Source organism: Notolepis coatsorum (genome assembly GCF_963971535.1).
Source record: "Notolepis coatsorum genome assembly, chromosome: 20".
Classification (NCBI taxonomy): Eukaryota; Metazoa; Chordata; class Actinopteri; order Aulopiformes; family Paralepididae; genus Notolepis; species Notolepis coatsorum.
Window position 1 is genome coordinate 8601011 of NC_140184.1, and position 22035 is coordinate 8623045.

Genomic DNA, 22035 nt, shown 5'->3' on the forward strand with positions numbered 1-22035 from the left:
ATAGGTATTTGAATTACGAGACATTCGTTAACTAAATTAAAAATACAATTTGGCATTAACACTTTCACTGCCCAAGCTTAATTCCTTTTTACCTCCTTGAATGCCCAGCACCACTTCAATGTTAACGTTAATATCGCCTAATCTATGTTTTAAATTATGGCTATGTGTCTAATCTGCCCGTCGTTTATCAAAGACTCATTTTCCAGTCAACATTGTCGTAGCAGATTGTTTTTTTATCGCTTCATTTCCGTTTTCCGTTTTCATTTTGAAAAGCACTCGTTTTCATGGAAAAATTAAGACATTCCATGATAATCACCCTTTACTGGAATATTCTAGAACGTTGTCATTTTTCGGCCATGTCATGAATCATTTTCAAATAAACGCTAGATTATCGATAGTATATGTGTACGCATGCATGCTCTGACCGCAAGCTGAAAATCGATTCTCCTATTTCCTGACCGCTCGCACAGTCAATCAGCTATATCACATAATCACATAAAAGCTTATATCTCCGTGAAAACTAGTCTGATTATCCTAAGACTGGTAACATAGATTCCTTACCTGAGATCAGATGGTATCCAAATGGATTATTCCAATTCCTGATCGCCATTCGAAAAAATCAATCCTTTTATATTGATTCACTGTGTATACTGTAAAAACACATAATCCCTGCTGCTATGAGGCTCACTAGTGGAGCTGATCGACCCCGGCTGCGTGAGTGTGAAGTAAAATGTGGAGTCAGGGATTTTTTTTCTCATTAATCTTCATTGAGTTCAATCCAAAAGGGTGAATTACCATCTGGGAGACGATAGGGGCCGCTTTTTTCACATCTGAGCGCCTGGAGTGGTTGAATTTCAAACGGTAGACTCGGTTGATGAAATATGATTTCAGATCGCTAATAAATAAAAAAAAACGAGAAAATACGAGAATTCTCGTGAGTGGGCATTCAACCCGCGGGGGGGTAAACCCGAGAAAACTTGGGTTGGGCAATAAAAGTGTTAAACAGTAATGCAATTAAAAACATTGCAAAAACAAGGCAATTAAACTTTAAACAATTTGGCAATAACAGGCTTAGTATTCACTTAGTGACTAGTGAAAAGTGGCATCTCCCGTCAGTCACTATTCGTTGGATATCTGGTGATATGGACGTCACTTTAATCCGCAGGCAGTTCTCAAGGTTTTTATGCGTCAGTCGGTGAAAAGGATGACTCGCATACAGATGGAAGGGAACATTGTGAGCACATACAATTAAATTAGATTAATATATTTAGCGGAAGTGTCAATAATCGATCGCGGGGGATTCCCCAATCTGGATGCGTCAGCCCCAGTCTCCTCCGTAGACCAGACCGTCTCATTTAACAAGAGGCTTTTTTGAGATTCAATAAGTATAATAATCAATCAATCAATCAATCAATCAATTATCTTTAATGACCACCCAGCCAGGCTGGTGGAATTTTAGTGCAGCATGTTACAGCATTGTTCCAACATAGAACATCACTTACATTACGTACATACTACATGCAGTTAAATACATAAATACACAATTACAAGACCTCAATATCAAAGTTCAGAGTTTATGTCCATGTCCATAGCAACAGAGGTAGGGGGGGTTGGGGGGGGGGGGGGGGGTGCTACAGGGAGTTCAGTGTCCGTATGGCAGTGGGGAAGAAGCTGTTTTTAAAGCGGGATGTTTTGGTGGTCAGGGATCTGTAGCGCCTCCCGGAGGGTAGCAGCTGGAAGACATGGTGTGCTGGGTGAGTGGGGTCAGAGATAATTTTTCTAGCTCTTCTAATTGTGCTTTGGCGGTGGAGTGATTCGAGAGATGGGAGGGGGGTGCGGATTATTTTGGAGGATTTATTGATTATTCTTTGGAGTTTGTTTTTGGAGTGAGTGTCCAGACTGCTGTACCAAACTGTTATGGAGAAGGTGAGGATGCTTTGAATGATAGCCTGGTAGAAGCGGAGCAGGAGATGTTTTCTGACTTTGTATTTTTTGAGCTGGCGGAGGAAGAAGAGTCTTTGATTGGCTTTTTTGTGGACGTGGTCTGTGTTGGTTTTCCATTTGAGGTTATTGCTTATGTGGGTGCCGAGAAATTTGAAGGAGTCTGTGGTGATTATGGGTTTGCCGGAGATGGATATGGGGGTTTGGCTGGCGTCTGAAGTCGATGATGAGTTCTTGGGTTTTTGATGAGTTGAGGAGGAGGTTATTGTCTGTGCACCAGGTGATTGTGTGGTTGATTTGTGTACGGTATTCTGTTTCATTATTGTCTGTGATGAGGCCTATAAGGGTTGTGTCGTCTGCATATTTGTATATTTTGACGGAGTTGTGGAGGGATATGAGCAGGTTGGTGTATAGGGAGAAAAGCCAGGGTGAAAGGACGCAGCCTTGGGGGGCTCCTGTGCTGAGATATAGAGGGTGGGATGTGATGTTGTTTATTTTGACCTTCTGTTGTCTGTTGGAGAGGAAGCTGTGGATCCAGTGACAGATGCAGGGGTCAATGTTCATGTCCAGTAGTTTATTGATGAGTTTGGCTGGGATAATTGGGTTGAATGCGGAACTGAAGTCCATGACCAGAATGCGGGCATATGAGTTGCGGGTTTCCAGGTGTTGCAGCAGGTGACGAGTGGCTGTGTTGACTGTGTCTTCCACAGACCTGTTGGTTCTGTAGGCAAATTGATGTGGGTCCATGAGGGGGGGTGGTGCTGGTTTTAAGGTGGGTGAGAATGATGCGTTCAAATGATTTCATTACTACGGATGTGAGGGCAATTGGTCTGTAGTCGTTAAGGCAGGAGATAAGTAAGACAACGGATAAGTTTAACGAATTCCATATAAATCGATAGTTTTAACATTAAACATTCAACATTAAACCGGTCCGTGGCCGTCAGATAGACGGTTGCGCGTAATGTAGGATAGACCGATAGAGAGAGGCGCTTTAAATACAATGGAAAAAAGACAAAGGTATAATGTTCAGTGCAAACATGTATATGTCGTTTACAGTTTATTATGCCACCTATGCAGCTCGTTTATTTTGAAATTTTTCACTATCATTATATTAAATTAGCCATTGTTTTTGGTTCTGGCCCGCCATACAATGGCTTGGGGAAAAAGTGGCCCGTGGGCAAACCTAATTGTCGACCCCTGATTTAAAGTTTGAACGTTTGTTTATTTTCTTTAATACATAGAGGATAATGAAACTCATGCTCGTCTATACAGTATGGCTACATTAACAGTGTTTGGGTAGTATATGATTTACTTGGGTATCAAGTAGTGATGCACGATATATCGGCCACCGATATGATATCGGCCGATATGCCCGTTTTTTTACACATCGGTATCGGTCCGATATCAAGATAGGGCCGATATAAAAAAAAAATATATATATATATATATCTTTTTTATTCTTTATTTTTTTCATGTTTTGGCCTTGAATAGTTTCAAAATATCAGTCATTTCTGAAAATAAGTTACAAAAGTAAAAAGAAAATGCGTTTTGAAAAATAGCTCTTTATTTGATTATCATAAAAAAGTGTTTTCTATACAGAGATATCGACATCGGTAAATATCGGTATCGGTCAGAACAGCAATGTTAATATCGGTTATCGGTATCGGCCACAATTTTCACATCAGTGCATCACTAGTATCAAGTAAATCATATACTACCCAAACACTGTTAATCATCATCATCGTTGCTTGCAGAATAGGACCGTACACACTTTCCATTATTTTGTATTTCTTGTCCTTCGTCACGTCGTCTTACATCTACAGCAGGGGTCGGCAACCTGCGGCTCTTTAGCCAATCAGCTGCGGCTCCCTGGCCCAAAAAAAAAAAATATATATATATATATATATATATATAAAAACATTATTTTGTTCTCTTATTTTGGAGATCGATGTCATACTGTGACACTGAAATGAAAAAATATTTCATCAACTAAAATATTTAGTCAACACAAATATTTCATCAACCAAACTATACAGTACGTCACACCCCGCGCCTCTCCCTGCCTTCTGCAAGTGGCAGACCCCCCAGTAAGCTAACCATGGATAAATCCAAAAAAAGTAAAGTCTGAGGAAAATAGAGGGTTTAATTCAGCGTGGACAGATTAATTTGCTTTCACGACTAACGACGCAGGCTTACCTGATATGTGGTGAGAAATTTGCGAACAACGACTTTTATTTTATTTTATATATTTTCCACAAATAAGGGAAGGACTCAAATATACCTGAATAGTTCAGGGTTTTATTTCAAAGTCGGTCTACAGACACCAGTGTTTTGTCTCCTCTTCTGTGTTTTATTAAAAAATAGGTCTACACAGCCAGTCTTTTTTTCTCCTCTTCATACGAGTTTGAGGTGTTCCTTTGTTATAACAGGTAAAACCAGCAATAAAAAGTCAACATTTTTCTTTGTTGCTTTATAATTCCATTAATGCAACAAAAACTGTGTGCTATAAGTATAAAGTATAATAAATCGCAAATTACTTTGGGTAGGCAATTGTCAGGCATTTTATGCTAAATGTGGGGTATGCTTGGGGATATATAAAACGTTATATACACTGTGTTACCTTCATTTTAAGGGTAAATAGGTTGTGCGGCTCCCTGAGCATTTTATTTTGCGGGAGGGGGGAGAAGTGGCTCTTTTGTAAAGGTTGCCGACCCCTGACCCCTACAGTATATTAGGACCTGCAGTGAGGAACGACGTTGTTTTCAAAATGTGTTTTTAAAAGGTTTTTCTCACAGCTGCGTGTTTGTAAATCACTACGTCATGCAGCCCTTCGAGGCCCAGCTCGCCGAGGTCACGGATCCCGATAAGAAGCAGATGCTGGAGAGACTAAAAGCAGCCGTGGCCTCCGCCCTCGACCCCCTGCAGGCAGCGGTGAAGAGCAACGCGTCAGCGGAGGTCATACAGCCTCTGGCCCAGGTAAGACCTGGATGTTGTGGTGGATTACGATTGATCAATTATATCGTGGACGGATCTTCTGATCAAAATAGGTTTAATAGTATAAACAATTAATGCAAAATACGTGCAAGATAAATGAGCTTTGGCTTAACCCATTCCGTGCCAATCACGATGATAGTCGGGTTAAAAAAAAAATAGAAATCTCCAAAACTATACTCGTATTCAAAACGGTATACAACAGAAATGTACAGATGAAAAAACAATCTGTTTCGTACATGTTGACTGCAAGCAAGTCATTGATAAGCAACAGGTGTATTAGACCCATAGTCATAATTTAAGATATAGTTTAAGCGTTCGCAAATATCCCCGTCCTCCCATTGATTAAAGTGCTGGCCTACAAGCCCTAATTTGGTCATATCCGGCCGGCTCTGAATGTGTTAAGAGGAGTGCTCTCACCGTGTCCAGCTAAGAGATTGATTGATTGATTGATTGATTGATTGATTGATTGATTGATTGATTGAAAACTTTATTAACAGATTGCAGAATGGGTACAATACAGTAAGGCTCAATACACACAATTGTTAAGGGGATGCAGACCAGAGAACAACTTTCGTCTTGTTTACACCAGGGTCCCCCATTTTCAATTCATAATGAATTGTAAGTAGGGTGCAACTAGCACCGTGCAAGCCATTCTTTGTGGATCTAGCCCACAGTGTTTGTTCATTTCGGGGCTCCTCAACCGTAGTAGATTTGTAAACATAATACACAATGTATATTCTATCTATACTATGCTAACTGTATAAATAGCTATAAACTATAGACTATAAACTAAAACTATAGACTAAACATGATACACAACGTATATTCTTTATGCTAGCCTTTACGCTAAAAGGCTAAACAGAATGTGATGTAGGTATGATTTGTGTCCTTGTGTCTTTGATTCAAAAGGTGTTGTTGGAGCAAGCCAAGGACCTGCTGGCTGAATGGCTTGACGCCCAGTTTGGCAGCCAGGTTACAGAGAACTCCATCTTCTCTATTCTTCCTAAGTACTGGGAGGGAGAGTACCACACAGACATGGAGACACTGAATGTAGGTGGAAGCTTAAAATCTTTTGTTTTCTTTTTGCTATTGTTATAATGTCCATCTAAATTAATGATCAATGATCCATATCCTGATTAAAAGTAGAATCTGACTGCCGTTAAACTGTGACCTTTAGATAAGGGTACCTTATGTTTACTGCACCTGCTGCTGTGTATACTGTGTACTTTACTTACTCATAGTATATATTCAGATTATAAATGATTGACCATATTTATTGTAACATATAATATAACTGATTGGGCATACAGACCCTCATCTGCACCTTTGATCACACTGCCTACCTGCTTATATTCAGAGTTAATTGTATTGTTTACACTGCTTATTGTTTACACTCTTCTACTGTACTATAATTTTATTGCCTATATTTATGTTTAATTTATTTACTATTACCATGCCCATACCTGTACCACCCCTTCCCCGTGCTGCTATACTGCCTGCATTTCCCCAAGGGGATCAATAAAGGAACACCTTATCTTAGGCAAAAGAGCCATGCTTGTTATTGCACTTTAGAGCAGTGTTTCTCAACTGGTGGGTCGCGACCCAAAAGTGGGTCGCGGGGTCATTTTGATTGGGTCGCGGATGTGTGTTGTAAAAAATAAAATAAAAAATGTTTTAATTTTTTTTTTTTTTTTTTTTTTTTTATAATTTTTTTTTTGCTACCTATCTTTGTGGAAGTGGCTTAAGACAAAGCAGAGGAACAGATTGGACATTGAGCATGACCTCAGAGTTGCTTTGTCTACCATCACCCCAGACTTTGAGACTCTTGTCAGGAGCAAACAACATCCCCAGTTATCCCATTAGTTCCCTGGGATGTTAAGCTAAGAAGTCTGCTAAGAAGGATATATTATTTATTATTATTATTATTATTATTATTATTATTATTATTATTATTATTATTATTATTATTATTATTATTATTATTATTATTATTATTATTATTATTATTATTATTATTATTATTATTATTATTATTATTATTATTTATTTCATTGTGTTTTTAGCCCTAGTTGCACTTTTGTTGCAACCCCAGTTATCCCATTAGTTCCCCCAAACTTAGGTCTGTTATGTTAAGCTAAGAAATCTGCTAAGAAGCATATATTATTTATTATTATTTTATTTCATTGGGTTTTTAGCCCTAGTTGCACTTTGAGTTTATTTCATGTTTTTAACAATGCATGAAAGATTGTGTATTACTGCAAAAAAAATAAAAAATCATAGTGGTTAAGAAATTTGGGTCGCGACTTAATGACTAAGGAAAATGTTGGGTCCCGAGGCTAGACCAGTTGAGAACCACTGCTTTAGAGCATGACAAAATGGCCGGCGTGTGAATATGGGCAGTAGTTGTAATTAAACTCTGTCTGTGACGCCAGGTCCTTCCCCCCGATGTACTGCACTGACGCGGGTCAATGAATATGGGCAGTAGTTGTAATTAAACTCTGTCTGTGGCGTCAGGTCCTTCCCCCCGATGTCCTGCACTGACGCGGGTCAGTGAATATGGTCAGTAGTTGTAATTAAACTCTGTCTGTGGCGTCAGGTCCTTCCCCCCGATGTACTGCACTGACGCGGGTCAGTGAATATGGTCAGTAGTTGTAATTAAACTCTGTCTGTGGCGTCAGGTCCTTCCCCCCGATGTACTGCACTGACGCGGGTCAGTGAATATGGTCAGTAGTTGTAATTAAACTCTGTCTGTGGCGTCAGGTCCTTCCCCCCGATGTCCTGACGCGGGTCAGTGAATATGGTCAGTAGTTGTAATTAAACTCTGTCTGTGACGCCAGGTCCTTCCCCCCGATGTCCTGACGCGGGTCAGTGAATATGTGCCAGAGATCGTGGACTTTGTGAAGAAGATCGTCTCCAACAGCTACGCGTAAGGAAGCAACTTACCTCTGATCTCTCCACCCGATCACATCCAGATTGTCTTCCATAATAAGCACAACATCATATAGAGTTCTTGTTTTAACACTACACCATTTTTTTTTAATCTATTTACTACTAAAGGATTTGCACTAGCTCTCTACCTCATTTTTGCATTTGGTACATTTTAGTTTTGTATATTGTATATTTTGTATAGTGTTTGGTCTTTATTCTTTTACTTTTTACTGTATGAAGCACACTCAGGAGGGTCATACAGAACCAAGCATTTCACTATAATGTACCTAAGGTATGACTAAGGATTTGTATAGTCGACTTTGATTGGCCGAAATTGGCAGATAGTCGACTGGTAGTCGACTACCCCCCCCCCGAATGCATTTTCTTTTTAAAATTATTATCTTTTTATTTTTGGGGGGGATCATTCCATTTGGGCTGTGGGGAGGGCTTAATGTCTGAAGAAGTCGACTGAAGGCTTCTTGTGCTCCTTGTCCTCTGCGAAAGCATGCAATTGGTCCACTGATGGCTACATCTTGATATGTCTAGTGTGTGAAATCCTCTTTCAGTGCCTCTGTGCCAGTTTTCTTAGGCAGTTAGCCTCGCTGGTATGTGCTCCATTAGCATTAGCCACGCTTCTAGGCCTCTTTGCTTTTGGAAAGAATGATTAAAAAAAAAAAAAAAAAAAAATATATATATATATATATATATATATATACCGTAATTCCTCTAATAGTAACCGGGTCTCAAATACAAGCCGGGTCTCTATTAATGGCCGGGTGCGCTCTTGAGCTAAGCAATTATAAGCCGGCCTCCTAATACAAGCCGGGTTACTAATATACTGAGCTGCATACTGAGCTAGTTACTTGATTTCACTTTGAAAACGTTGAAATGACCAGTGACCACCTGTAATTGCACTGTTTACTATTTCATACAGTACTTGGTTTCAATAAATGAACCCAGTACATTTTACTGGGTTCAAACTGACACAAAATGTTGATTTATTCATTATGATCCGTTTGAAAATTTGAAATATAGGCCTCCCTCTTATACAGGCCTCCTCCTAATACAAGCCTGGTACCCGCTACAGTTTAAACAAATACAAGCCGGGGTTACTATTAGAGGAATTACGGTAATAATTTTTTATTTGTTTGCATTCGACCAAGAGGTTGGCAGTCGACTACGGCTCCTTTCGATGGATTAGTCGACTATTCGACTAGTCGAGGTCAGCCCTGGTACCTTGTGACAAATAAAGCAAAACTTGAACTTGAACTTTTCTCATTCTCGCAGCTATGAATCCAACGGCTCCGTTTACTTCGACACGGCAAGATTCGACGGCAGTCACAAGCACTCGTACGGCAAACTGGTGCCTGAAGCAGTCGGTGACCAGACCGCTTTACAGGAGGGAGAGGGTAAATGTTTGGATTTTTACAACTCTTGAAGATCAGTCGGTCACTAATAATAATATATTTGATTTGTAGGGCGCTTTATAGTTGTGGAGCAAATCTGAAAGCACTACATTTGAAAAGAACATAAAAACTAGCAAGAGAGTACATTTTATATATATATATATATATATATATATATATATATATATATATATATATATATATATATATATATATATATATATATATATAAAATAAGCAAGACTAAAACTAGTAAGGAGTAAAAAGAGTAAAACATAAAATAAGAAGGGCTAAAACCGGTAAAAGAACATACAATGTGTGGAGCTAAAACTAGATAAAAATCAACAAGAGGCTCTATTAAAAAGATGAGTATTGAGGCCCTTTTTAAAAGCATCCACAGTCTGGTGCTCTCAGGTGGTCAGGGAGAGCATTCCACAGACTGGGATTGGATGAGCAGAAAGCCCGATCTCCCATAGTGCAGAGTTTGGTCCTTGGGCGCTGGAGGAGGTTTGCCTGGCCGGAGCGAAGATGTCGTGAGGAGCAGTGAGGGGTGATGAGTTCTTTAAGGTAGAGGGGGGGGTTTCCGTGGAGGCATTGGTGAGTGAGCGGGGAGACTTTGTACTTGATCCTGAGTGAGACAGGGAGCCAGTGAAGGGACTTGAGGACCAGTCCTCCCGACATTCTCAGACTGGTTGTCAAGACATTTCTAAATCCATCTGACACTTTAGGAGACCTGAGCATCTCTGCTGACCGGTTGAGTGAGAAGCGGTCCCAGAACGACTTCGCCCTGTGGAAAGCCTCCAAGCCCGGAGAACCGTCATGGGACTCCCCCTGGGGGAAGGTGAGTCTGACTGGAATGCTGTTCTTTCTCTTCCTCGTTTTAGTATATTTTATTTGAGATATTTAGATATTTTATCATTATTCAGGGCTCGAAATATGCTCCCGAAATTCAATCTGTGCGACCTCAAAATATAATTGGGAGCATTTGTCCGAGTGCAAATAATTGTTCTGGTGCGACCTCCCCCCCCCCCCTCCCCGAACGTCCCTCTCTCTGTACATTCGCTAGTTTGTACACTCAGTATGTGCCTCTGTCTCTGTCTCTCTCCCGACCCCACTTCTCCTAGTCTCATAAAACGGTGATTCAGAATGCATGTTGCCAACGAAATTTGACAGTGACGGTCTCTGGTTGCTACTGGATAGAACAGAATGGTAGCCAACACTCATGATTTGTGATTGATTGGTTAATTATGAAATGTTAATCTTATTGTTTCGAATACTCGTTAGGAAACACCAAGTAGTATTCAAAGCATATACAATTATATTTAGGACAGCACTACACTAAATATACATGTTTGAATAAATTATCTGCATTTTAAACTATTAACGCTGACTTATTCCTTCAGTCCACTCAAAATTATGCTAATATTCCTTATGTTGTTTATGATATTAATTGAAAATTGCATGAGAGAGTATATAGTAATAATAACACATGGCGATATACTAAAAAGCTATTTATAATTTCTGGCTGGTAGTTTTTTAAATCTACCAGCCACCTTAATTTTGTTTTCACACTCCTCATTGAGCGACACCACAAGTTCACTTACTAGCTACAAGCGCGTAATTTAATCAAAATGAAGAGAACTATAGATCGTTTTTTTGTAAAGAAACATTTTGCGGTGCTTGTACCTGTCTTATTCCTGTTTGTTTACAATCATTTACATAACATCTTAAGAAATTACTAATGTGTATGGGAACTGACAAAAAAGGTAACGGTAAAGGTAATGCTTAAAATGTATTATTGCAGCAACAAAAGGCGCAGTGAAATTTTTTGGGTGCACCTAAATGAAAAAGTTAGGTGCACTGGTGCAACCAATGTAAAAAGTTAGTCTGGAGCCCTGGGCTGGGTGGCGCAGCGGACTAAGCGCTCGTCACCAACGCGAGAGACACTGGTATCGAATCCGGCTGTCAGCATTGCCTCCGGCTTGGCCGGCCGTCATACTGGCTCAATTGGCAGAGTCAGCGGGAGGGAAGCCGGTGGGTGGTAATCTGGTCATTGTAAACAGCGACCCCTACAGGTCGGTCAGGGCGCCTGCACAGCGAGGAAGGGAGATGGTGAGGGTAGTGTGAGCCTCCCACACGTTACACCTCACCAATGAGAGTCCGCGCTGGCAGGTGAAAAGAAGTGGCTGGCTGACTCCGCATGTATCGGAGGGGACATGTGATGGTATCTATCAACCCTCCCTAGACCGACCAGTGGGGGGCACATGCGAGCAATGACCAGGAAGGGGAGGGGGGAATTGGCATGACGACTAAATTGGGATGGGAGAAAAACACCGAAAAACAGGAGGAGAAAAAGTGGATACAAAAATATATTGTTGGTGCTCCGTACATTTTGGTGGGTGCTCCTACATTTTAGCTGGTGTTCCACAAACCTTTTGAAGTTGGGAGCACCAGTGCTACCAAGTAAAAAAGTTAATTCCGAGCCCTGATTATTGTTGTTTTCAATTTTATTTCAGAGACTCATGTATACAATAATAAGTGGACTGCTGTTTTGACACGGTTAGGGTCTTTACTACATTTGAAAAGAAAACGCAACATTAATTCATACATTCTGTAGAGATGGATTTATGGTATGATTTAATTCTCGTACTGGATAATACATCTGTTCCCATATACATATTTAACATATTCAAATCATACCTTTTAATAAGCTGTAGGGTCCCAATTGGGGGACCCTGCTGTTTTTATCATAAATCGATCAATACAGACCGTATTAATTAATGTTGTGTTTATTTTTCAAATGTAGCCAAGAGTGATTTTCAGCACTACATTTGTTTACAGATGTTTTTAAGATTTACCGAAAATAAGAATTTATCGGGAAAATGCGGATTCTATCTCTCTTATCAAAAAAACGTGAGGAAATGACTAAATCCAGATTTAACACTGTCATTGGAATGAGGAGCTTTTTCCCTATCCATAGATGTATGATTTGGCCATAATAAGGTCAAGTTCAAGGTCAAATATGAATTTATAATTCAAATGGATTATAATTTATTACTGTATCTACAATTCCTTCTGTTTAATCATCTTTCCTTTATTCATTTGCTTAGATTTTTGTACACTTTATCTCAAGAACGTGGTGAATGAGCTCAGTGAGCGAGCTCGGTGGTTGCACAATTGTAACATGGTGTTATTCACCGGCAAAGATGCAAAGAAAATCATAATTTATATTCTCCTTTGTTTCATCACAAAAAGAACATGCAAATTGACCTTGTAGAAGTGGAGCAATCTTCCATTTACTTGGGCATGTACCTTTAGGGGAAATTTCTGAAAATAGGGCTACAGCTTAACAGGTTAAGAATCCAAATTTGATGAAAGAAAATCTGAGTAGTGCTTCAAATGGATATAGAGATTTAATGCTTAGGTTCCACTATAGCTAGATAACAAATGGAACTTGTGTAGAGCTGTATCAATTAACCTAAACTCAGGATAAGAAATGTCGTTATCGCCAAGTAAGCTGCACATACAAGGAATTAGTCTTGGTCTTTCGGTGCATCAACATTACTAGACAATTAAAGTAGAATAAAATACAATGGAATATAATAGGACAGGGCTGTACAATTCTGCAGGATTGTAGTAGGGTATACACTAAATTAGAATGTGCAGTATTGTGCAAAGAAATATGTATTCCAATTTCCTGCATTAATAAACGCATATCCATTGTTTAAAGGTTGATAAAAGGATAAAAGTCCTGTTTGTTTTGACAGGGGAGGCCCGGCTGGCATATTGAATGTTCAGCCATGGCTGGCTCTGTCTTGGGAGAGTCCATGGATATCCACGGAGGGGGGTTCGATCTCAGATTCCCCCATCATGACAATGAGTTGGCTCAGTCCGAGGTAAGAGCTATGTCTGTAAATACGTGTTTTTCTCTTTACAAGTGTAGTGACACAGATGATTGTTCGACAAGCTTAGCAGAAACATTCACAATGATTTGGAATCGAGACACATTTAAATGAGGCTCTCAGCTTGCACTGTTTAAAATGGCTTTTTGCTAATTGTTTGTGTGTACGGTAAAGGTGGTTGTATGTCAGGCTTACCTGTGAAACTTTAATTCATTTTAAATGTGTTTCTTTTCCTCACAGGCTTTCTATGACAACGACCACTGGGTGCGTTACTTCTTGCATACTGGGCACCTGACAATCGCAGGCTGCAAGATGTCTAAATCTCTCAAGAATTTTATCACCATAAAGGATGCCTTGGCAAAGAATACAGGTGAGATAGCTCGTCAGCTAGGAAAGCCCTGTTTTAACATGTCATTGCTACAGTGCATATACGTAGTTACTTAGATACTTCTGAATGTGTTTTTTCTTGAGATTGGTTCATTAGTTGTATTTGAAATATGTTCATTTAGAGGCGGCTGGGTGGCACAGCGGACATTGCGCTCGTCACCAACGCAAGAGACACCGGGTTCGAATCCGGCTGTCGGCGTCGCCTCCGGCTTGGGCCGGCCGTCATACTAACTCAATTGGCAGAGTTAGCGGGTGGAAGTCGATGGGTGGTAATCTGGACGTTGTGGACAGCGACTCCTACAGGTCGGTTGGGGGACGCTGCACAGCAGAGACAGGAAATGGCGGGGGTAGTGTGAGCCTCCCACACGTTACGCCAATGAAAGTCGGCGCTGGCAGGGGAAAAGATGTGACAGGCTGCCTCCACATGTATCGGAGGGGACACGTGATGCAAGGCTTCTATCCTCCCTACAACTGGCCAGTGGGGGGCATATGCGAGCAACGTTCAAGACAGGGGAGGGGAGAATTGGCACAGCGAAAAATTGGGATGGGAGAAAAAATAGAAAAAGAGGAGAAAAAGTGGATAAAATAAAAATATTCATTTAGGTTCTATAATAAAGGCTGGTGGTGAGACTATACAGTACATACCAGGAGAGATGTTATGTAGCTGTCTTGAGATTTAAGAAGATAATAGAGAGGGCATGCTCTAAACCTGTTAACACATTGGGCGCCAGCCATTATCAGCTGGATCGATATGAAAACATTGTACGATCAAGCTGGAATTGATGTCATATAGTCCTTACATTTGGGGGTATTCAAAAAAGAATATTCCAATTGTCTGATTGCGATTTCCAGTATTGGTGTCCATCGTGTCCTCGACATAATCCGGCACACACATGCATGGAGGGTCATTGGACGCGTTTCAATGTGATCGGGTGAACCGCTAGACTTGCCTGACCCAAAATATGGCGCCCGGAGGGATTTAAGTGTAACACCCGGTGTGAAGGAGGGTTTCAAAGGGTGGGCGATACTGCCACCTAGCAGGATGCCGCCGGTATTGCACTCTGGCGATCTCAGAATGATTCCCTATGGTAACCCCTGAGGTCTGTGTGCCTGAAATGAATAAAAATATCGAATAAAAGAAATAACGACCAAAACCCGAGATATCTCGGGTCTGGCGCCCAACGCATGGCGAGTTAACCCGGGATATCTCAGGTCTGGCACCGAATGTGTTACGCCCGATCGGTACGGGGCCGAGATGTATTTAACGTCGCACAAATAGATCAATACAGTCTGTGTAACACGGTAAGTGATGTTGTGTTTCTTTTTCAAACGTAGCCGTAAACCCTATCAAAAACACCAGTCAAAGTGTATGTTCAGGACTCAACACCCATACTCCCAATAACCATCTCAGACCAACCCATAACCCTAACTGAATCATTCAAGTTCCTCAGCACCCACATCAGCAATAAACTCAAATACGACATTAACACCACTGCCATCATCAAAAAGGCCCAGCAGCGCCTGTACTTCCTCAGGGAACCGGACAAATTATTTAGATGCATATGTGACAGTTCGGTGACCTAAACTAACGTTAGCTGCTAATGATATGATATGATACATTTATTTATATTGCGCCCCTCAACCAATGGTTGCATCGGCCCGGGGCGCATCCCGGGAGAGAAAGAGAAACAAAAAAAGACAGGAACAATACGAAAACAAAAAATACATGCAGTCCAACCAAGCAGATAGAGAACAGACAGGCATAATACACCACACATACAACAATAAAAAAAACTAGCTCATGGATTGTTTATGGCGAAAAGGTGGGTTTTGAGCATGGCCTTAAAGGTCCGTAGAGTGCTTGCAGATTTCAGGTTGAGTGGGAGCTTGTTCCAGAGGGTTGGTGCTGCGACTGCGAAAGCCCGATTTCCCTTCAGGGATTTTTAGGCAGATTTGGTTGTTTGAACGGAGGGATCTGGAGCTGGTTGAATGTCAACCAAGCTGGTCCCAGTGAGGGTTAGTGTCTCTCTCTCTCTCTCTCTCTCTCTCTCTTCGGCTTTCGGCCGAAAGGGTTTTAGCACCGAAAATATATCACAGAATGTCAAAGAGAATCCTACAGAGAAAAGAAAATGCACTTGACTTTAATGCACATTTTGTTGTATGCAAAGAGAAAATGTTTAAATTGTACAATCTTTCAGCAGTCAGTCTGAAATTAATGTATGCATTCAAAAGTGCTGAATAAATGTTTTATGGGCCCATAATAGTGATTATTAATATTATTTAAGTTAAGTTTAGCCATAATCATGTCTTTTGCCATAATCAGGTAGCTGAAAAAAAAAAAATACATTATATATATATTTATATTAATCATTTTCGGCCATTCGGTTTTCGGCCAAATGTTTTTTATTTTCGGTATCGGTTTCGGCCAAGAATTTCCCATTCGGTGCATCCCTAATTAAAAACGATGGTTCGAAGGTCTGTTAGAAAAACCCTGCCAAATTCGAATCCCAAAAAGAGACTTCGGGGACAGCTCATTCACAGTCTTTGCTGCCCTCTATCGGGCGCCTGGTGGTACTAAATCCAGATTTAACATGACATTCTCTTCAAATACAACGCAAAACAGGAATGCATACAAAGTCTATGAGAGGACACAAGCGGATGCAGCTTCGCTCCAGGTGCCACAGACTGCATGAGCTGATTGATTGATTGATTGATTGATTGATTGATTGAAAACTTTTTGCAGAATGGGTACAAGGCCTAACAAAATAAATTGTTTGGTTCCTGTTGGTTGTCAGTTAAGGCCATGGGTAGGTAGGGAATTTATTTTATTAAATATTAGGCCAGTGCTTCTCAAACTTTTTCTGTCAGGCCCCCCTTTGGCGGACCAAAATATTTTGGGCCCCCTCGCCCCAACAAAATAGTCATGAAATGGGCCATGTTTAAATGTATTGAAATTTATATCGTGACCTTTCAAATTGGCCCTATATTTTGTTTTCAGAGCTGTCATGGATGAAAAGCCAGCTTCACACAGATACTGTATGTGGTGCTGAATGGTATCAACACCTTAACTGCTGCATCATGAGATACTTGGTGGGCCATGAGATGAGATACTTGGTACTCAGCACCACACTCTGAAACTAGCTCTCTGGGTGGTATCAGATGAGATTTCAAAGAGTTCTTCCAAGAGTTTGGATGGAGATGTGTCAGGAAGCTTTGTCTCAATGTTGTCTGTAAAGTTTTTTTTTATCCAGAGTAACTTGGTGATCCTTTTCTGTGTTTTATTAAATAATGATTTTCAGATTTTGAGAAATGGTATTTTCATGGAGAACTGTGCAGCTGCAACAGATAGCACTTTAGTGATCATTTTCTGTAATCAAATTTTTTATTTTATTTTTTATAAATCTCAAGGCCCCCCCCTGTCATGCCTCTGTGCCCCCCCTGGGGGGCATGCCCCCCACTTTGAGAAACACTGTTTTAGGCTAAGGTGCCGTACACGGCTGCTGTAACCAGAAAAGTCAAGTCATTAATCCTCATCTTCTTCTTCCTGCGTACTAAAACCACCAAAGTCCTCATCTTCAGTGTCAGAAACGAACAGGCTCAGGGTGGCTTCGTCACCCACTCTCCTCTCTCCTTCGTTGTCGCTCCCAAAACCAAAAAACTCCTCTTCGTCACTGTCGGAATCAAACAGCCTCTGAAGGGCCTCAGCTGTGGCGGCGTCCTCCTCTTCATCACGCAGCAGTCCAGCCTTTTCGGAACCCGTTGGTGATCGTGGATGTTTTGACATTCCTCCACGCTGTCAGGATCCACTCGCAAAAACTTGAGCGAAAGTTGCTTTTCGCATGCGACCAGTTTTTGTGAATGATTTATCGCCGCTAGTCATCCACGCCTCCCACTGAACGCGTAGTGCCACTTTGAACGCACGATTGACACCGATGTCGACTGGCTGCAGATGCTTCGTTGTGCCCCCAGGAATCACAGCTGGAATTGAGTTTGTGCTCTTGATGGCTGCTTTCACAGACTCTGTTAATGGGCCCCCCTCATGCTGTCCAAAATGAGCAACGCTTTTTTTTGGCGAAAGAATCCTCCAGGGCGCTTGACGTAGCACTCATTCAGCCACTCCTTCATTACGCTTTCCATCATCCACCCTTTCTTGTTGACTTTAAAGGAGATGCCGTTCGGGATCTTTTCTTTTGGCATTGTAATCCGCTTAAAAATCACCATTGGTGGAAGCTTTAATCCAGATGCTGTGCAGCCAAGAACACAAGTGAAATACGGTCTCTCGTGGCCAGTGGTTCTCAACGTGATGGACGATTCACCTCTCTTGTTAACAGTCCTAGTGAGAGGCAGGTCAAACGTCAAAAGGCACTTCATCTATATTTATGATCTGGTCCGGTCCGATGGAATATTCCTCTATCTTTCTTTGTGTGAATTCGCCGAAGTTTGTTATTTTTTCCTGGTCGTCGGGAGGGAGTTGCTGACACACAGTCGTCCGCGCCCTGATGGACAGTCCCTTTCGTCTCATAAATCTGAAACACCAAGATGGTCCACCTCTAAAATTTTCATTTCGGTGGTGACTGTTTTGGCCTTCAGTCGGATCTGCACAGTGGAAACACCTCTGCCGTCTGCTCTCTGTGTGTTCACCCAATCTTCAAGAAAGTCTTCAAGTTCGGGCCATCTGCTTTTATTACCTCTGAAAGCTTTTTTTGACTTTTTGCATTGAGACATTTCTTCCCGCTGGCGTCTCCAACGTCTCACCATTGACTCATTGATGCCAAGGGTACGTGCAGCAGCTCTATTTCCTTCTTTTACTGCCAGATTGACTGCCTTTAACTTAAAAGTTGCACCATATGCATATCTACGTTTGTTTTCCATAATGAGGTGTTGTCCATGAAAACTTCCTTTGCACAAACTGTCTCGCTCTCGTAATGTCTGTCTGTCTTGCTCTCGTTCTGTCTCTCGGTTCCACTTTTACTTTTGCGCGCTACCTGCACTCTTTTCCGGCCTCCAGCTTTTGCTTTCGTTTTTAGGATAGATTTAGGAGGTCCCCTCGTGGCCGTTGGCTGTAAAAATCCATCTTCCAAAAGAAATATAATTCCTAAGTTGTTTGTTATTTTCTTTGAGTTTTCCCCATTTTCTTTTGAATATTGTAAAGGCCTATTTTCTTTGTTGCATGTGCAAATGTTTGGTACTTTATTTTGAGCAAACACATCGCAACCCCCCCCCCCCCCCCCCCTTTCCTCAGCAAAATGACTAAATGTAAATGTATTATAGTATTCATATGATGTGGGTCAATCTAGCCAGATAATTTCTTATTCTGATTGTCGCGCTGCACGCTGCCGGTACGCCGACGAGTCACAAAGAGAAGCAACACAGAGAACAGGCACTGCTTCCAATCGCCGCTGCAGTCAAGCCAAGGCACACAAAGGGTTAAGTGTGACTTAACCCATGGCAGAGCGTGCAGCATATAGGGGCGAGATGACAAGGCAGAGGTGCGCGCATAGTGGCGACTGTCAAGGCGAAAACAGTACTAAACTGTAGTTGATTAAATTACTTTCTGATGACATTAGGTTGCAATAAATACACTCGAACGAAATTCGTTCGCTCATAAAATTTGTGACATTCTAAATGTGATTTAATGTTGTTTAACCCATTCTCCGCCATTCACGTGTTAAGGCGGGTTTCTCCGCCATGCGTTGTCTGCCAATAACTCCGTAAGGTGTTTTTGAGATCAATATTTCATATTTTCGTCATGGTATTCATATATCCCTCACGGAGCCTTGTCTGATGCTGTGGGACTCGGCACAACTCTGCAACGCTTCAATACCGCCCCCTGGTGGCCGATCGGCGAGTTGCCAAACCGGAAGTGCCCAAACCGGAAGTGCCCGTCCCCTATTTTCGCCCGGCCACTCGGTGATCGTCCCGGGGCTCAATACAGACACCGTCGATATGAATCTTTGCCATAACTCAATAATCAACATGATTTGGACGTGTATTAGTAATATACAAACCGGAAATGGATCGCATCGATCAACATCCCATAATTGGGATCTGTTTGCTCCACTCTCATCGCCGAACGCTACGAGGAGACTGGGGTGAGTTTCAGCGTTTTTCTTTATCATTTTCGATACAAACTGCTCTGATCAATATATCACCCATACTACATAAATCATTTAACGTCGGTCATTGAATTATAAACTACCCCCCCGCCCCCCCTTCCGTTCACCCGCCATGACGATTAGGACCATGTACAGTTGAAATTTTTAATATAATGTTGATCGGTATCAAACTGCATTTGATAAGCTAATATATGCATTTATGCCTATATCTCACGTTCTATGAAATACTGCAGAAAACGATAAAAACATATTTATACTCTAGACGGTATTTTAGTATGAATGTGTGAATGAAAAAGTAAAACGTTCCTACATCCTGAACGATAGATAATTGATGTTGAATGGGCCATAGTAATGTCAATTTAGCAATACAATTTAAAAGGTTATAGCCCTGCAAAGAAGGGGAACATCTCCATAGACAAATAGCGCTGGCAGAGGATGGTTTAGGATGGATATAAGCCCGGCAGAGAATGGGTTAATGACAAAATGACCCGACTCGCGTTTTATGATGGTCTTTTCGGAGTCAGTGCAACGCGTAATAACACTGCCGTTTGTCACAAGTTAAGTTGCTATAACTTATAACGTTATGATAAGTGTATTAACATTTCGCTATTCTTGTGTGTTTCAACACCTCGCTAAGTGCACGCGCAGACAGACCACACCCAGCTTCTCGTTTGTAGTCTTCCCACCAGCATTGGGACACAATACTGTCAGACAAATAACAAGAATTAACTCATTTACAAGTTGTATTAAGTTTAGCAAATAAGGGAACAGATAAATAACATTTCAATGCAGTCAAAAAAGCAATATTTAGATTTTTACATTTTCGGGTTTGGTCACGTGAGTCACATATAAGCCGCACCGTTATATAAGCCTCAGGGTCGAAAAAAGGCGCGGCTTATAGTCCGAAAATTACGGTACTCACTAAATATCCTGACGTTAGAGAGCTGTGCAAATGTTGTGAAATACTTGCTTTTTATATATTCTCATTATTATTATCTTTTTCCTCCTTTTTCCGTTTTTCTTCCATCCCAATGTTAGTCATTATGCCAATTCCCAATCCCCTTCCTGGTCGCTGCGCACTCTACCCCCTACCGTCGGTCCGGGAGGGCGGAGACTATCACACATGCTTCCTCCGACACATGTGTAGCCAGCCCACCGCTTCTTTTCACCTGGCAGCGCGGACTCTCACTGGGAGAGTGTAACGTGTGGAAGGTCACACTACCTCTCTTAGATCCTTTCCTTGCTGTGCAGGTGCCCCGACCGAACTGTAGGAGTCGCTGTTTTACAACGACCAGGACCCACCCTCTAACACTAAGCACTAAGTAAGCACCACAGCTGGATTCGATCCCACTGTCTCTGTGGTGGTAGACTGACGCTTAGTCCGCTGCACTACCCGGCCGCGCTATATTCTCATTATTGACATGGACTGCACTTTTTGACAAAGATTTAACTAAACTTTATTGTAAATAAAATTAATATATATATACGGTAAATATATATATTTTTTAATACATTTATTATTTTTTTAACTCATAAAATAAATTTGGGTCGCACCTAAATCGGCAGGGTTGGTCGGCAACCGGAACCAAACCATTTATTTTGCATGGCCCAATACAGTACGGCTCAAAACACACAATTGTTAAGAGAATGCAGACCAGAGAAAGACTTTCGTCTTGTTTACATAAGGGTCCTCCATTTTCAATTAATCAAGACATTTATGACATACAATACATATAAATATACAGTACTGTTTAAGAAAAAGAGATAATAAAAAAAATATACATCCGAAGGGGAAGAAACTGTACATTAGAGAGGGGTGGGTGGGGGGTGATTTGGACATTTACCGGGGCCAGTTTCTAATTGCAGCCACCCGTATGTGCTCTTTGAGAGTGGTTTTGAAGGTGGGTAGGGATTCACATTCCGTTACAGCTCTGGGTAGGGCGTTCCACATTGATGTGGCATAATTGCGAAACGTGTTTAGTCCCTTGTTTGAGCCGAATCTGGGTTGAACATGATTTGTGGAACTCCCTCTGGTGTTGTGGTCGTGGAATTCACTGACCTTTGGGAAGTATTTCAACATGTACTGTACATGGGTATCTTAGTGGTGTAGTGTATCTTGTAGACCAGGCCCATTGCAAGTTGCTGTACTCTGTCGTCTACTCTAAGCCATCCTAGGTTGTCAAAATGTGCAGGGGTGAGGTGGGTTTTAGGAGTAAGGCCAAGCAGTTTACATTGGTTACATTGGTTGCCATTTTGTCACAGGAAAGATTTGCCTCTAGGATGGAACCCAGGTAGGTAATTTCATCTTTCCTTGTGACAATATTGTCACCCACTGTAACAGAGAAGCCGTCGGCCTTGCTG

At 41.4% G+C, this 22035-nt stretch overlaps 1 protein-coding gene across 2 annotated transcripts in view; it reads left to right on the forward strand.

The window, feature by feature from the left end:
• cars1 (cysteinyl-tRNA synthetase 1) overlaps positions 1-22035 on the forward strand; it is a 64036-nt gene that overhangs the window by 21835 nt on the left and 20166 nt on the right. For both annotated transcript variants that reach the window (XM_084337317.1, XM_084337316.1), the window contains 7 exons: positions 4768-4917; positions 5845-5985; positions 7773-7861; positions 9151-9272; positions 9998-10110; positions 13037-13165; positions 13412-13541. In XM_084337317.1, coding sequence (XP_084193443.1) covers positions 4768-4917; positions 5845-5985; positions 7773-7861; positions 9151-9272; positions 9998-10110; positions 13037-13165; positions 13412-13541 — 874 coding nt within the window. The remainder of the gene's footprint in view (positions 1-4767; positions 4918-5844; positions 5986-7772; positions 7862-9150; positions 9273-9997; positions 10111-13036; positions 13166-13411; positions 13542-22035) is intronic.